This window comes from Zootoca vivipara, chromosome 9 (assembly GCF_963506605.1).
Source record: "Zootoca vivipara chromosome 9, rZooViv1.1, whole genome shotgun sequence".
Taxonomy (NCBI): Eukaryota; Metazoa; Chordata; class Lepidosauria; order Squamata; family Lacertidae; genus Zootoca; species Zootoca vivipara.
In genome coordinates this window covers 46538922-46556330 of record NC_083284.1, presented here as the reverse complement: position 1 = coordinate 46556330, position 17409 = coordinate 46538922, and the positions used below count along the sequence as shown (strand labels likewise).

Genomic DNA, 17409 nt, shown 5'->3' with positions numbered 1-17409 from the left:
ATAGAGGTGATCACAGCTGCTTTGCTCCTGCTCTGCTCCTGCGACACTGCCGTGAGCAGCTAAGCCATAGTTTGGCTTAGCATGATGGCCTAGGTTTGTGGTTTGTTTCACTCCAGACAAACCCCATGCTGCACCCAAGGGGTGTTTCTGTGTTTACAGCTTGTGGTTTGAGCTCAGATTGGACAGCACACTTAAGACAAACCTTCTTCTTCTTTGGCGATCACTCGTAGCCAAGTAAGATTGTCTTCCATAAACACGGTTTTAACAGTGAGTCCGTAAGTGACTGTGGAGGCCAATTCTGGATCCACACATCCTTCCATGGTGGGGACATAGGTTTTCGGGTGGGAGTTGATTATGGTGAGGGTTTGCCAAGCGTGCCTTCCTCTTATCACATTTCTCCATTTCGTCCTGAGTTCAAGAGTCTTCAAAGCCCATGACACCTTTGGTAAAGGCTGTTCTCCAATTGGAGCTCTTGTAGGCCACTGTTTTCCAGTTGTCAGTGTTTATACTACGGTACATTTTTTTAGATTTGCCTTGAGAGATTCTTTAAACCTCTTTTGTTGACCACCAGCATTACACCATCCATTTTTAAGTTCAGGATAGACGATAATCAGGCATCTGTACAACATGACCAGTCCAACGAAGTTGATGTTGGTTTGACACTGCTGATATTTGCTTCTTCCAGTACACTGGCATTAGAATGCCTGTGATTAGTTCCCAAGTGATGTGTAATTTTTTCCGAAGACACTGTTGATGGAATCTTTTGAGGAGTTGGAGATGGCGTTTATAAGTGGTCTATGTTTTGCAAGCATACAGTAAGATTTGTTTACAAAGTGATTTGTAAACAAGCACTTTGGTTTCCCTGCGAATGTCCTGGTACTCAAACACTCTGCACTTCAATCAGGAGAAAGCCGCACTCGCAGAGCTCAAGCGATGATGGATTTCGGCATCAATGTCGGCCCTTGTGGAAAGATAACTGCTCAGGTAGGAGAAGTGATCGACATTTTCCAACCTTACACCACTGAGTTGGATTTGTGGCGCTGCAGAGGAGTTGTTTTGTGCTTGTTGGTGCAACACTTTGGTTTTTTGGATGTTGAGCGATAGGCCAAGCTTCTCGTAAGCTTCTGTGAAGATATTTAGGATGGTTTGGAGGTCATCCTCTAAGTGTGTACATACTACATTGTCATGGCTTAGCTCTCAGTGGTGGTGCAGCAGCAGGACCACAGGTGCAGCATTGTAGCTGCCATCTCTGGGAACTCTCACAAGATGACGCTAAGCCATGGCTCCATTTTATATCACTTCCACACTCCATTACTTTGCCCCATCAATAGCATCCCCACCCCAAATCCTTTTTTCCACATGCACTTTCTACTGAGCTCCCCCCATTCACACACACCTCAGAGTGAGTTATTATTTCTTCAAGGCAAATGCTACAAAACGCTGTTGACATCTTGTTCAAAATATATTCATGCAGAAGGATGTGGACCCTTAGGTCAACTCATGGTAATGAGATGAATGAAGAGATATGGCTGAAATGAGGGCCCAGCATAACACAGCCCTCTCCAAAGAATCTGTCACTTGAACAAAACAGGTTGGGACTATTTAGTATCCGAGCTTCCAGTACGGTTACCATGGTTTCTGCACAGAGAGCAATGGACTGCCTTGCAATTATATTCCTTCCAATGACAAATAACAGGGGAATAGGAAATGGGATAATATAATCTTGAGGCCTCCTGTCAGAACTGTGAGATGCAAGAGGCAGCATTCATTTATCTCTGAAACACCCTAACAACAGAGAGTGCAAACTGATGTACTCTAAACAAAATGTCCATTGGTTTAGCTCGTAGGCTCCTCTTGTCTTTCAGCTTTTGTTTTCTCTAAGTATGGAATTGATTTGAAGTTACGTGACACCAGTTCAGTTCACGTGGGTCACTTTTATTCTGCTGGAAATGCCCTCAAATCCACTTGCATCCCCAGCAGCTTCTGTGCAACTCATTCAGCGCATATTCTTGAATTCAGTGTGTGTACACAACATGTTTGTAAAGGAAAGGCTTCTTTTAGGCCCCTTTGATGCTTGAACAGACTAAGGTGGTTTGCAACAAAGCCAATCAATGACTGACACATTAAATTTATTCAGTGGTAAACACAGAGCAGGCATCACAGAGGATTAAATCAGACTAGGGAATGACTTGGAGCTAAATGCAAGTGCTACTTTCAGAAAAAAGTTGTAGTAACAACATCTTACAGCGCAAGGAGGACAGGTGTGAGCATCACCAAGACCTGAACTTTGTGAGGGGTGCAGGAAGATGGTAACAACATCAAGCACAATGCTTACTACATAATATACAAAGCACAGTGGAACCTCGGTTGTCGAACTTTGACTTCTGAGGTGTGTTTATCCATTTTTAAAAAGCAATTTGCGAGCTGGCAATTGCGCCTTGGTTGTCGAACATTTTGGAAGTCGAACGGTCTTCCGAAATAGATTATGTTTGACAACCAAGGTTCCACTGTAATTCTATATGACACTTTCAAATGTGAAACAACTGAACTGACCTTGTACATTTTCCAAATGCATCTAGCTTTCTTAATAGAACAGCCACATTATTTTGCCTTGGCAACTTTCTGCCTTATGAGAGACTCAAAGGATGCTTAGGTGTACATGCTTAAGTGTAAATCAGCATGCACAAGTCAAGGGCTATAGCCAAGAAGAAAGGTCCATCTTGCTCATTATTGACACTGATTGGTGGTGGGTCTCTGGGAATCTTTCCTACCCCTGTCTTGAGATGCCAGGGATTGAACCCGGGACCTAACATTATCATTTTCAAATATATTTTATTGTTTGGTTGTGTCTGTGGTGTTTTAGTTGCCTTGTGAGCTGTCTTGGATGAACTGGGTGTAGAAAGGCAGAATAGAAATTGTGACATAAATAAATGTCAGAAAGACTGAAATGCACTGCTGTGGCATTGTAAAACACAAAAGGCTGCCTTATACTAGATTATACTATTAATCCATCATACCCAGCATTATTCACTCTCATGGCCTAAACAGATGTGTACTTAAATTCCTAGCAGGCATCTATGTGTCTTGGTTTTCCTTATGTAATTCCAGATGTGGGGGAGCCCAATAATTATGGTATAGGCAGCTGGAAGTGTTTCTTACTGCCCTGCTGAGATCAGAATGGAGATCTCCCCTCCAGGCTAGGTTTTCCTTTGGCAGCTTTGGCAATTCTGCAACTCTTCCTCAGGTCCAGCCATTTCTAGCTATGCACAAAGATAAGTTGCCCATATTGCCTACATGCACAACATATCTGGGCAATGGAAAATATATGGAGGCAATTGTGTAATTTTTCAAAATGTGGCTCGGTAGAGAGGAGTCACAATGTAGTGATTACATTGTAAATGTTGTCATTTTGGTTTCGGGTGTGCTCAAAATGGAGTTTATTTTCTAGAGCACTACTTAGAAGGAATATCCCAGGGGCCAAAAGGCTAATCACACGCCCAAAACTAGATGTGGCCCAACTGAAAAACAAAACAATAAAGAACCACCCCAAAAGCCTTGAGAGTTTGTGAGCTTGAGCAAAGCAACAGAGGCGGATGGGAGGGATAGCTATTAACAGCTGCTGCTACTACTATAACTACTCCAAAGTTATTACCCCATGTTTCTTCCAAGTAACTCAAGGCAGCATACTTAAGTTTATATCCCAATTTGCTTTCAGTCTGCTCCCAACCTTCCCCAGATTAACTTCATAGCAACCCTGTAAGATATGTTAGGCTAAAAGGTAGGCAATGCTCAAGGTCATTCTAAAAGTTCATGGCCGAGTGGGACTTTGAACCCGGGTCACTCCAGGCCTGCTCTGACATGCCAACCCTGGGGTAGCCAATGTGGCAACCTCAAGGACTACAACTCCCATCAGCCCCTGCCAACATGGCCAATGGTCAGGGATGGTGGGAGCTGTAGTCCAACAACGTCCAGAAGGTACTACTGTACATGTGTCTTCTCATATGGGAAAGCAGCTTGGAAGGGATCATTGTGAAAAGAAAAACTATTGGAGAGTAAAGGGCTAAGCAGCACTCTGCTCCTCTATTCCTCCGCTAAAACCTCCAGCCTCCTGTGGCTACTTTTGGTTCGAGGGGGGAAGTCAGTGGACAAATACACTTGACTACATCTCATTTTGTTTGAGTTTTAGAGATATACTGCATGCCTCGTACCATACAAAAGCAGCGTGTATCATGAAGAAACATTTTGACTGCTTACCTTGAAGGAAATTTCATACTGCTCCCCTCCCCAGATTTCTAAACCTGGATCGTAGCCACCGAGATCCCAAAACCACTTTCTGTTAACAGCGAACAGACCTCCAGCCATAACAGGGGATCTGACGAAGGAATATAACAAACTGTCAATGGCAGGCATCATCATGGCATGCTTGAAAAGCTGAAATGACTGGCAAAATGTGCTTGATGGAGACAGATACTGTGGGAGTTATCAGCATGATATGTGACAGGGGTGTCCTTCAGGTGCTGCTGGACTCCAGTTTCCACCATCCTTGACCAATCTAGCTGGGGCTGATGGGAGCTGCAGTCCAAAAGGATTTAGAATCATAGAATCATAGAGCTGGAAGAGACCACAAGGGCCATCCAGTCCAACCCCCTGCCAAGCAGGAAACACCATTTGGAGGGCACCACTTTGGCTGTCCTTGGTACATGGTGTGGTTCTCATTAGCATAAAACCCAGGGAATGGGAATTTCAACCATTTCAACGCAATGTTTCTTCAAGCCAAAACACATGGGGTGACAGTGTTAGTTGTATGCAGAGTAAACCCACTGAAATAAATGCACAAGTATCTATTCTGGGTATGATTTAAGCTGCCTATTACCCATGGTATGCAAAGCATACCCCAGCCCGTTCAGACAAAGCTCTTGCAGCAAAACATAGATGTTTAATGGTATGTCATAATGTCCATGGAATATGAATGGGGTTTCACCTTTATTGATGTTTCCAAATATATGAACACATTGAGTGGCATTTTATTGAATGGTTTTACCAAAAGATTTTGATTTTGACCTTCCATTCCCAACTCTAGCCAAAGTAAGCAAGTTATAGCATGGTTGTATTTTTTGTTAAAACAATGCCCTTGAGCCTCAACATAATAAACATATTTATTGTGCCTGTTTTGCACACAGATGAGCTTGTAGCTTTCAGTACAACCCCTAGTTATCATGCTCGATGGAAACTCAGCCTGTAGCTAACCCAAAGTATGTGTGACTGAAACAATCACATATTCCTTCCCAGTTTACAACTGATTGCTAATAATGCCCTCAATCCAGCTAAGGTTCTCACTTGAAACCAAGGGGGAAAGTGGCTTGCCAGCAATTCAAGGCTCATTGCTTCCAGTGGCATTTAGTTATTCCGAACTTTAGCTGGATTGGGGTCAGTGTGTTGGTTACCTTTTTTCAGTGGCGTCATTCATTCCTTTCCATCTATTGTTCACAATGGCTATGAAACACAATAAATAATGGAATCCCCTCAAAATTGCATCCTGAATTGATTGCTCACTTCAATTAGTTTCAACTCAAGACATGCCTGAATGTCACCCCCCCCCCCTCAGTGAGGGCACCCAGGGCAATCCGCCCCCACCGGCCCCCTTCCTATGCCCCTGGTCACAGGGCATCCCCCCAGTGCTACTCTCTGGAATTGCCTAGTTTATCTGGAACATGTCACAAACCACAGAAACAGACCCTTATATAAAGTGTGTGTAGGTACACATTTGTAGGTGTGAGACATGGTACAGTGGACAGAGTGTTAGGCTAGGAGTGGGGAGACCCGGGTTCAAATTCTCATTCAGTGATGGAACTCCCTGAGTGATCCTAGCCCAAGCTCCAGCTCTAGTCTGACCTATGTTGCAGGGAGGTCATGGAGATAGAAAGGAAGAACGCCTGTGCCGCAGTGAACTCCTTGGAGAAAAGGTCGAATAAAAAACAACATAAACAAATAGCGCCCACACATATACTGTGTGGCCATCAAATTCCACAGGTATGTGGAAATAGCTGCCTCTGGTCCTGTAGGGAAATTCCAATTAGTTAAGATTATGGGAAAGGCTTCCATAGTTCAGGTGGACTGGAAAGAGCCAAATGAACATTTTGCCTCTGGAAGCATACAGGAATTTGCGGCAGGAGGACGCATAGAAAAGGAGCCCGGTCTTCATTGTCTGTTGCTCTTGGGTGTCATGAAAGATCGGGCTGGAATGATAATACAATGCCAAAACACAACATTCAGTTACATTTAATGTTTGTAAAGGAACAAACATAAAAGCTACTAGTTAACGAGAGAGCCTGGGAGTGATTTTTCATCATACCGACATCTCCTTAAGATTAAAGTTCCACTGCCAAATACAAGCAAGGCCAGCAATATTCTGGCCAGACGATCAATCTTTAGTTGCAGGATGCCACCCTCTCTCCCTTACTGCATTACAGGCCTTAAAAAATATAATAAAAAAGATGAACATAACTAAGCAAATCCTACCAATATTTTAAAGAAAATTAACTCAGAAGACAGGTAGAGGGGGATTAATACCCAATTACAACAATCCCTGCCCCTCACTCCAGAGCACAAGCAAGTCTTTCAAAGGACTATCTGCCCTGCCCAGGGGTTTTCTTTTGCTTCCTTTAGGATTATAGATGGCTCATTACAATTTCATGAGCACGGCTTAAAGATGCAGAAAGACTTTGGTAGCCTTTGCTGAAAATGGATCCCTGCAGGTAGATCAATACCCAGATATCTTATCCTTCTTCTACCATAAGAACGCTCTCTAGAAGTAATTCAAGCACACTTAAACACACACACACATTGGATCCATGTGTGCTTTACCTTCTGCCTGTGAAAATGTTCAAGTTTCTGATATGCATCTAATCAACACAAGCAAGAAGTTCTGAATCATGAGTCAAACACAAAGTGAGAAAGGCGTGATACCTGATGAAACCTCTTACAGTTTATATTTATATACAGTTTATATGTGAATGTTGTAAGGGCAACTCACGTCCAGATTTCAAAGGAACACCGTGGAGATGTGGTACAGTAGCTTACACAGGAGGTTTCTTGTTCTAAGGAGTAGGGTTATTCTGTTTGTTTGTTTAGTCGTTTAGTCGTGTCCGACTCTTCATGACCCCATGGACCATAGCACGCCAGGCACTCCTGCCTCCCACAGTTTGGTCAAACTCATGTTCGTAGCTTCGAGAACACTGTCCAACCATCTTGTCCTCTGTCGTCCCCTTCTCCTACCGTGTTTCTCCTAAAATAAGACACGTCTTATATTTATTTTTCCTCCAAAAAAACACACCACGGCTTATTTTCAGGGGATGTCTTATTTTTTTTAAGCTTTTTTTATTTTTTACCGGTATTAAGCTTTCAGAGAGTTTTGCTGCGGCGCGCGCTGCTGTCCTTGCCGGCTCCAGCTCAGTCGGGGCTCGGCGCTCGGAGGGGTGTGTGGGTTACTTGCCAAGCAAAGAGCGGCTGCTGCGGCGACTACCCCCCACCCCTTGTCAGCAGCCGGCTGCCTGGATCACTACTGCCTTTGTTTAGGGCGGCTGCCTGGATCACTGCCTGGATCACTACTACCGGCTGCCTGGATCACTACTAAGCTTTGTTTAGGGCGGGGGTGTGTGTGTTGTCTTTGCAGATCGAACATCAAAGCTGAAAAGCGACTTTTCAAACACAGACAGTCGCTATTTAGCCGTCATTACTGAGCCCCCGCCCCCCAAATGCCCCTCTAAAATCCGTTGCTCGGGGTGCAGCGTCTGCAAAGCCTTGGCTGCAGAGCAGGGTCTCTAAGCAAGCGAACAGCGGCGCGCCCATTCAAGATGCCCAAGCGAAGAGCAGCGGCGTCTGCAGCCTCGCCGTGCACACTGCCGCTGCCTCCTGTTGTAGCAACCCCAGCTCCGTCGAGCCGCTTCGCCCGGCGGGATGAAATGGAGGACAAACGCCGAATGAATAAGCGCTTAACCAGCACCCTCTCTCCCCCTGCCCCCAGCAGTAGAGCGTGCATCGACTGCTAAAGAGGCTTCGCATTCAAAACGGCGTAGCTGCACCGCCGAGCAATAACAGGCTGCAATCCCTGGCGCGTTTACCTGGGCGAAAGCTCCGTGCAACTCGGTGGGACTTGCTTCTGTGTAAAGCGTGCACAGAGTCGGGCTGCAGGGGGCTTTGCTTTTTTGAATGGGGGGCGGGCGACAGAATCAGATCCAGGCTGCCTTTTTCCAAGTATCCACGTTTCTCGCCAGGATCTTGCACCGAGTCTTTACCGGGTCCCGCTGAGTCGGGGCTTGGCGCAGCACGCGCTGCTGTCCTTGCCGGCTCCAGCTCGGCACCCCGACTGAGCGGGACCTGGTAAAGACAGCAGCGCGCGCCGCGCTGAGTCCCGACCCAGTGGGAGCCGGCAAGGACAGCAGCGCGCGCCGCGCCGAGCCCCAACTAAGCGGGACCCGGCAAGGACAGCAGCGCGCGCCGCGCCGAGCCCCAACTCAGCGGGACCTGGCAAAGAGCAGCGCGCACCGCGCCAAGTCCCAACCCGGCGGGACCCAGGAGAGATAGCAGCGCGCAAAAAGCGCCATGCAGACCTGCTCCCACCACTACCATAACAATACCCCCCAACACGTCTTATTTTCGGGGGATGTCTTATATTTATTTGCCATTAAAAGATCGTGCCATGGCTTATTTTAGAGGCACGTCTTACTTTAGGAGAAACACGGTAGTGCCCTCCATCTTTCCCAACATCAGGGTCTTTTCCAAGGATTCTTCTCTTCTCATGAGGTGGCCAAAGTATTGGAGCCTCAGCTTCACGATCTGTCCTTCCAGGGAGCACTCAGGGCTGATTTCCTTAAGAATGGATAGGTTTGATCTTCTAGCAGTCCATGGGACTCTCAAGAGTCTCCTCCAGCACCATAATTCAAAAGCATCAATTCTTCGGCGATCAGCCTTCTTTATGGTCCAGCTCTCACTTCCATACATCACTACTGGGAAAACCATAGCTTTAACTATACGGACCTTTGTCGGCAAGGTGATGTCTCTGCTTTTTAAGATGCTGTCTAGGTTTGTCATTGCTTTTCTCCCAAGAAGCAGGCGTCTTTTAATTTCGGGACTGCTGTCACCCTCTGCAGTGATCAAGGAGCCCAAGAAAGGAAAATCTCTCACTGCCTCCATTTCTTCCCCTTCTATTTAGGGTTATTCTAAAACAAGTCATTTACAAGTCCCTATAGTGTTCTAAAGGGACCCAGGTGGTGCTGTGGGTTAAACTACAGAGTCTAGGGCTTCCAAGAGACTGTGATCTACTCCCACTGTAAAAACACTGGCAATGATCTACCCATTGGATTGACCAAAGTTGTTGAGCTTCTTAGAATTTTGAAGTGTCAGGCATAGCTCTAGTGGCTTTAGCCCAAACGTAGCAGAGTTTTCCTGCACAGCGCAGAAGCTAGTTGAGGTGGAAATGACTAGTCGGCTAGACGCAGAATAACTATTTACAGGATTTATTAAAAGAAAATAAAAGCAGCAGAGTTTCTGCATACAAAGCAAAGCAAAATAAATCCTTACTCTTTCTCTCGCCAACCATATACACAGCACTGCCGTGTTTCCCCTTTTTTAATACCTAGTCAAAAAGTAAGCCAGGGCAGCAATTTTAAGCATTTGAGAAATATAAGACATACCCCGAAAATAAGACATACCCCCATGCCTGCCAACTGGGGGCCTGGAACCAGCTGCTGCAGTGTGGAACGCTCAGCAGCGGCAGGCAAAGCAAGGAAGCAGAGCGCGGAGATACAGATAAGCTGTAGCGGGGAAATCAGCTGTTCCTGGTTCAGTTGTAGCGCGCACCTAGCGAAGTCAGCCCTGAGGAGGTAAAATGGTGTTTAAAAACGCCGTTTGAAGTGATTTCAGCTTGCCTCCCCGCCGCCCGGAACCGGCTGCTGCAGCGCGCAGCAGCGCCGGGCGGAGCGCCCAGCAACACGGACGGAGCGCTCTGCAGCACCAGGAGGAGCGTCCCACCGTGCCAGGCGGCGGGGTGGCAGGCCTCCTTGGCATGGCGAGGAAGAGACGAGGTCGCTGGCTCGGGCGCTCCTGAGTCCTGACCCCAGCCGCTTCTACGCGGCAGCAGCAAAAGAGCCGTGCGGCCACATGGAGAGGCGAGCGCCCGAGCGGGAGACGCGCTCTCTGCAAAGCTCTGCACTCACTTCATCCGCCCGACGGGAAAGCGAAGTGGGGAAGAGAAAAAGAGCCGCTTCGGTTTTTCCTCTTTTTCTCTTCCCCACTTCGCTTTCCCGTCGGGCGGATGAAGTGAGTGCAGAGCTTTGCAGAGAGCGCGTCTCCCGCTCGGGCGCTCGCCTCTCCATGTGGCCGCACGGTTCTTTTGCTGCTGCCGCGTAGAAGCGGCTGGGGTCAGGACTCAGGAGCGTCCGAGCCAGCGACCTCGTCTCTTCCTCGCCATGCCAAGGAGGCCTGCCACCCCGCCGCCTGGCACGGTGGGACGCTCCTCCTGGTGCTGCTGAGCGCTCTGTCCATGTTGCTGGGCGCTCCACCCGGGTACTGCTGGGCGCTCCGCGCTGCAGCAGCCGGTTCCGGGCAGCGGGGAGGCAGGCTAAAATCACTTCAAACGGCATTTTTAAATGCCATTTTCCCTTCTCAGGGCTGACTTCGCTAGGCACGCGCTACAACTAAGCCAGGAACAGCTGATTTCTGCGCTACAGCTGATCTGTATCTCCATCTGCATGTGCCAGAAAGTGTCATGTGTGATTGCACAGAGCACCAAGCCTTAAGCCATCCCCTGAAAATAAGACACCGTGTGTTTTTTTGAGGAAAAAAAGTTATAAGACGGTGTCTTAAAAAGGGGAAAACACGGTACTCCTAACACCTAACAAAAACCAACTGTGCTAGCATTCCTTGATAACAGAGTTCAGTGCTGGTCGTTAACCAATCAGAAGAGAGTAGTTTCTAGGTCAGGCAGACCTTGGCTTTCTGCCAAGAGTAAATCGACACTGCCTTGAGTTAATTGTGTGAAGCCAGAATCTGTAAGTTTCCCATGAGAACCAATTAACCAATTAACAGAAACTGAACACCCCCTCACAGATTCTGCTGGACAATTAACATCAAATAACACCTGTGTAGGAACTTTTACTGTTCACTCATTTTTCCAGCAAACCTAAACCCTTGCACATTTGCTTGTTCTTTATCTTTGCCAATGGTTTAGTTAATACATCTGCCACATTTTCTTCACTTGATACATAAGTACATGTGATTACATTGTCTTGTACACTGCAACGTACATTTTGGTATTTTACAGCGATATGTTTGGAACGTGACTTGAAACCCTCTGTTTTACTTAAGGTTATACAAGCCTGATTATCAATGTAAACTTGTACTGGTTCTCCACAATTTACATTTAAATCTGCTAACAAACGCTTGAAATAAACCACTTCGTTGCACAATTCACTCAATGCGGCGTACTCCGATTCCGTTGACGACACACTTACAACGTTTTGCTTGCGCGATCGCCAGCTAATTAAAGCTCCACCGAACATTATGACTAATCCTGTGACAGATTTTCTATCTGGCAAATTTCCCCAGTCACTATCACAGTAGCAACTCAACATTTCATCCTCTGAAGAATTTAGCTGTAACATATAGCCAATTGTCTGTTTGAGGTATCTCAGAACTTGCTTTACTCCTTTCCAGGCATTTAGTGTGGGTTTTGAGACCAATCTACTTAGTATGCCTACTGCATAGGTAATATCAGGTCTGGACCATTGTGCTAGATACAATAGACTTCCAATTACAGAATGATATACATCAGGATGTTCAAATACAGGACTCTCATCTGTATGAAGTGTTTTTATGAAACTTGGATCCATAGGTACCGCTGCCCCTTTGCAATCCTGCATCCTGTATGTAGTCAGTAGCTGTTTAATTTTGTTCTGCTGACTAATTAGGCAGCTGCCATCTTGGGCCCAGCACACTTCCAACCCTAGATATGCCCAAACAGGGCCTAAGTCCTTCACTTTGAACTTACTTGACAATTGCTTAGCAAACCTTTTAGTTTGCTTGTCTGTCTTGCAAGCATACAATACGTCATCTACATAGAGCAGACAAAACTCTTGATTACTGCCTGTACCACGTACATAAACACAATTGTCAGCTGTACTCTGCTGGAAACCAAATGACACTAAGGCCTCATGAAAACATTTGTTCCAAGATCTTGCAGCCTGTTTGAGACCATATAGAGCTTTGTTTAATTTCAGCACTCTATTGGAACCTGTCTCATACCCAGGCGGTTCAGCTAGATACAGGTCTTCTGATAATGATGCATGTAAATATGCAGCCTGTATGTAAAAATGATTTAACTGGAGTTTTCTCTTTGCTCCAAGCGTTAGAATTAGCCTTACACTGTCCCCTTTAGCAGTAGGGGAAAAAGTCTCGTCATAATCTTTTCCAGGCCTCTGAGAGTATCCCTGAGCCACTAAACGAGCTTTGTATTTGTACCCTCCTGTCACCAGTGGTTTAAGTTTGTACACCCACCTGCAGCCTACAACTTTAGCCCCCTCAGGTGCTGCTACTGGTGTAAAAACCTTGTGCTCATTCAGAGAGGACATCTCTTCCTCCATTGCCTGTTTCCAAAGCTCTGCCTCCTCTTTTGGTAACTTTAACACCTCTTGAAAACTCTTGGGCTCTGCAATTACACTAAACACATTTGCAGTATCTGGAGAAAACCGCTCTGGAGGCACTCCTTTGTTTTGTCTTTTAGATCTTCTGGGAGAAAATTTTTCTTCTGACCCACTTTCCTCCTCAGAACTATGACCTCTCTTCTGTTGCTTAGCAACTGGTCTCTGGCTAATTGCACTTTCTTGAGAGCTCTTATCTGGACTTTCCTCCCCCTCAGACTCTGATTCTCTATGTTTACCTTCAGAGTCACGAAGCCCCTGGGAAGGTTCAAACCAAACCTCAGTATTGGCATGTAGTCTCTCCCAGCCACTATGTTCACAAAAACTGGCATTCCTGGAGATCACAATGCCATTTGTCCCTTCAGCAAAGCGGAAACCCTTTCCTAGCTCCTGGTAGCCCACAAACACTAACTGCTTGGTTTTAGGATCTCCCTTCTTTCTCATCTGTTTTGGAATTAATACCCAGGCTTTTGACCCAAACACATGCAAGTGGTCAATTTTGGGTTTCTTGCCAAACAATTTAAAGTACGGAGTTGTCCCTATTGTTTGATGAAAGAGCCTATTTTGGAGATAACACGCGGTGAGCATCCTCTCCCCCCAATAAGACATGGGCGAATCAGCATCATCAAGCATGGCAAACATCATTTCTTGAAGAGATCTGTGTTTTCGCTCCGCAATGCCGTTCTCTTCCGGGGAAAAAGCGTTCGTCTTCCTATGCCCAATGCCACGCTTCTGTAACCAATCTCTAAAAGCATTAGACATAAATTCCCCACCTCTGTCCGTCTGAATCCTTCTGAGTTTAAGGGACAGAAACCTTTCCACAGATGCCACCCAGCCTTTAAATTTAGTGAACACGTCACCCTTATGCTTCATTGGATAACACCAAGTGTAACGTGTCGCGTCATCAACAATTGTTAGCGAAAAACGTGATCCACCCCTGCTTACAGCAAATGGACCAACCACGTCCATGTGGACTAGCTGTAGCGGTGACTCACTAACTCTATCACTCCTGGGGTAAGAGACTCTGTGGGTTTTAACCTTTTTACAAATATTGCAGTCAAGGTACTGGTTACAACTCTTTAAATTGCACCCATCAGCCAATTCAGACATTTTCAGTACACTTTTCCAGCCAGCATGCCCCATTTTCCTGTGCAATAAGTGCACACAGTTGTCATGTATAGCTTTGTTGCTCACTGCAGGCTGAGATTTACTGACTACTGCTGCAACTTGAGATCCTGCTTTAAGCCAAAACAAGCCTCCCTCTGACTTAGTCCCTAAAATCTCACCAGCCTTCTTAATCATGCAACTGTCTCCTTCAAAATGCACTTTAAACCCAGCTTTTAGCAAACAATCTACAGACATCAGATTGCTCCTTAATGAAGGCACACACAGTACATTTTGCAGGCATTCACGCTGACAAGGAACAAAAACTGCACCCCCCGAAATCACTTCAGAAGTACTTCCGTCTGCTAGAGCCACCTGGCTGCGCTGTGCCGAGTTCTTGGAAACAAACAATTCATCTGAATTTACAATGTGCCGAGACGCTCCCGAATCGACCACCCAGACAGCTTGTTTCTCCTCAGCAATCTTGACCTCGGCGGTCACCAGCTGAGCTGATTGTTTTTGTTTGAAGAATTTCTTTTTATGCTGCTGCTGCTGCTGCTGATCTCGTCTCTGCTCCTGCATCGGCCGCTGAGACTTGACCATCTCCGGACATTGACGTTTTAGATGCGCTGAAGACCCACATCGGAAACAACGCCTAACAGCAAACGCTGACTCCTCACCGGCACGCTGCTGCTGCTTCACCTCTGGTACAGCATGAGAACTCCTTCCAAACCGCCCGCTTGTAGAAGCCTCTGCAGCCAACGACCTTTCTTGCTTCTTCTGCCATTCTTCAATCAAACGCCCAGTAACATAACTGACTGTTAAATCATCCTCTTTTATTGCTTCTAGAGACATAACAAGATTATCCCAGCTTTCCGGGAGAGAGCTCAGAATGATAGCCACCTTCTCCTGCTGGTCTAATGCACAGTCTCTTTCCTGAAGCGCAACAAACTTTAACTGCAGACTGTGTAGGTGTTCCTGCATTGTAACCCCAGGCTGTAACATTGCCTTGTACAATGCCTTGCGAATAAACAGCTTGGAAACTGCTGTCTCACGCACATGGAGTTCTTTAAGTGCTTGCCACACAACTCTAGCTGTCTTGATTCCCCTCACATACGGCAACTGGTAATCTTCCAGCCCCAAGACAATTGTGGCCCTTGCTCTTTGGTCTTTATCGAGGTCTTCATCATCAGGCTTCGCAGGAAACTTACTCACCACTTGCCAGAGATGATCCCTCTGCAGCACTGCCTGCATGCGTTCCGACCACAGCAAGTAATTGGAGTCATTCAGACGCTCAAAAGCCATCTGAACTGGTTGTGAGGCCATATTGAGAGCGATGTCCCTGGAACCTGGAACCAGCTACTCACGGCCACTGAGAGAGAACAGGAACCACAGCACCCAGCACTCACACGCTGCAGCTGTCGTCCTTGAGTCCACTGCGTCACCAGCTCACGACAGTCAGGAACCAGCCAGTCTCCTTCCGCTGCACCAACGCCACAGGAACAACGACTTCTGGAACTACTGGAACCAACACCGCTTACGCTGACACCACCACAACTCAGGCTGGCAGCACCTGGGCCCATAACCTCTTAGAATTTTGAAGTGTCAGGCATAGCTCTAGTGGCTTTAGCCCAAACGTAGCAGAGTTTTCCTGCACAGCGCAGAAGCTAGTTGAGGTGGAAATGACTAGTCGGCTAGACGCAGAATAACTATTTACAGGATTTATTAAAAGAAAATAAAAGCAGCAGAGTTTCTGCATACAAAGCAAAGCAAAATAAATCCTTACTCTTTCTCTCGCCAACCATATACACAGCACTTCTACTCCTAACACCTAACAAAAACCAACTGTGCTAGCATTCCTTGATAACAGAGTTCAGTGCTGGTCGTTAACCAATCAGAAGAGAGTAGTTTCTAGGTCAGGCAGACCTTGGCTTTCTGCCAAGAGTAAATTGACACTGCCTTGAGTTAATTGTGTGAAGCCAGAATCTGTAAGTTTCCCATGAGAACCAATTAACCAATTAACAGAAACTGAACACTTTTGGGGAGCCTTCACCAAAGTTGTTGGGCTTTTATTATGGTTTTTATATGTGTTGGAAGCTGCCCAGAGTGGCTGGGGCAACCCAGTAAGATTTATATTTATAAATAGTAAAATTATCATTATGGAATGGGACGTTTCATCGGAGAAATGTTGGAGGGTATGCAGTGCATACTTTTCTAAACTATTAAACCACCTCTTACTCGCCTTTTCCTGAAACTAAAAGTCCCATATGCTGCAAACTTTCTTCATAGTCTCTCTCTGATCATTTTTGGTTGCCCTTTTCTGAATATCAGCTGCAGCGCTCAAGTTACCTGGCATTGCACATATTAGCAGCTGAGCAGCTGTCACAGTGGTCGGATGGGACTACTTCAGAGTAACGACTCTCCACCGCTCTGCATTTTATCTTTTTATTGGTGCTGCGTATTTACAGTGCTAAAGGTAGAGCTATTTACAGAGACACATCTTTTCAGCTTTCATCAGAACCTCCGAATGGCTTTTGGCGCGTCTTGCGCCAGCATAACAACTTGGGGAGCCCCATCCTCTTCCCCCGACGCTTTCTGCGAAGTTCCGGAGTTGGGGGGATGGGTCTGCCCCCCCTCTTTCCTCCTTCCTGTCCCACCTGGGACGCTGGCTCTTCTACCCTGCCAGAGCCTTGGATCCCACTTCCTGTTTCCCCACTGGAGCTGGAGCTCTCCCTGCTCTCAGTCGTGCTCTGGGCTGGGCTGGAACTCAGGAGGGGAGGGGCTTCGCGATACCCCTTGCCCCTCACATCCATCCCCCCCAGGCCCCCCTTCCTCCCTCCTGGGCGGTTGCACGGGTGTTGGTGGTGGCTGAAAGCCTAAGAACTCCGTGCTGTCCGAGCCGGTTGGTGTGAACACCTCCCCCCAGTCCCGTTGTCCCCCTCCTCCCTCCTGGGAAGAGGGAAAGCCCCAAAAATCCGTGGCCTCAGAGCTGGTGGGGGTGAAAATCTGCTGCCAGTCCACCTCTTCTCCTGACTGAGTGGACCTCGGAGATACCCATATCTCCTCCTCCGTGTCCTCAAACTCTGCTTCCCATCTCCATGGTGAACTGCTTTCCCCCTCCTGTGCGTTCTCCTCCTCCCCCTCCCTTCTCCTCCACAGGGCTTGGGCCTGTGTGGGAAGAGGGCGTGAAATTCTTCCACTAAGAATTCCTCCTGTATCTGGGTGGCTGGGACCCATTCATTTTGGGATGGCGGGGCGTTCTCCCATGCCATAAGGTACTCCAGGCCCCCCACCCCCCTTCGTGAATCAAGGATGGCCGTTGCTTCATTGAGTGGCTCCCTGCCTCCTCTCTCCCCCCCTCCCTCGGGGGTCTGTGCGCCGTCTCGGAATCTGCTACTTTCCCTGTACGGAGACAGCAGCGATCTATGAAACACTGGGTGTACCCTCATGTCCTCTGGCAGTGCCAGCCTGTATGCCACCGGGTTCACCTGCTGCGTGACCGTGAAGGGGCCCAACCTTCTGGGTGCCAGCTTCTTGCACCTCCCTCTGGTGGGAAGGCCCTCCGAGGACAGCCAAACCTTGTCCCCTACCCTGATGACCTCCCCCGGTC

General features: G+C 47.1%; 1 protein-coding gene and 1 long non-coding RNA gene across 3 annotated transcripts in view; one reads left to right on the top strand and one right to left on the bottom strand.

The window, feature by feature from the left end:
• Positions 1-5596, top strand: part of LOC118083366 (uncharacterized) — a 52987-nt gene extending 47391 nt beyond the window's left edge. For both annotated transcript variants that reach the window (XR_009558146.1, XR_009558145.1), the window contains one exon: positions 905-5596. This is a non-coding gene — a long non-coding RNA (uncharacterized LOC118083366). The remainder of the gene's footprint in view (positions 1-904) is intronic.
• The window catches only part of GALNTL6 (polypeptide N-acetylgalactosaminyltransferase like 6), a 543124-nt gene that overhangs the window by 47547 nt on the left and 478168 nt on the right, over positions 1-17409 (bottom strand). Inside the window, exon 8 of the mRNA XM_060278706.1 lies at positions 4255-4372. Within this exon, the coding sequence (XP_060134689.1) occupies positions 4255-4372 (118 nt within the window). The remainder of the gene's footprint in view (positions 1-4254; positions 4373-17409) is intronic.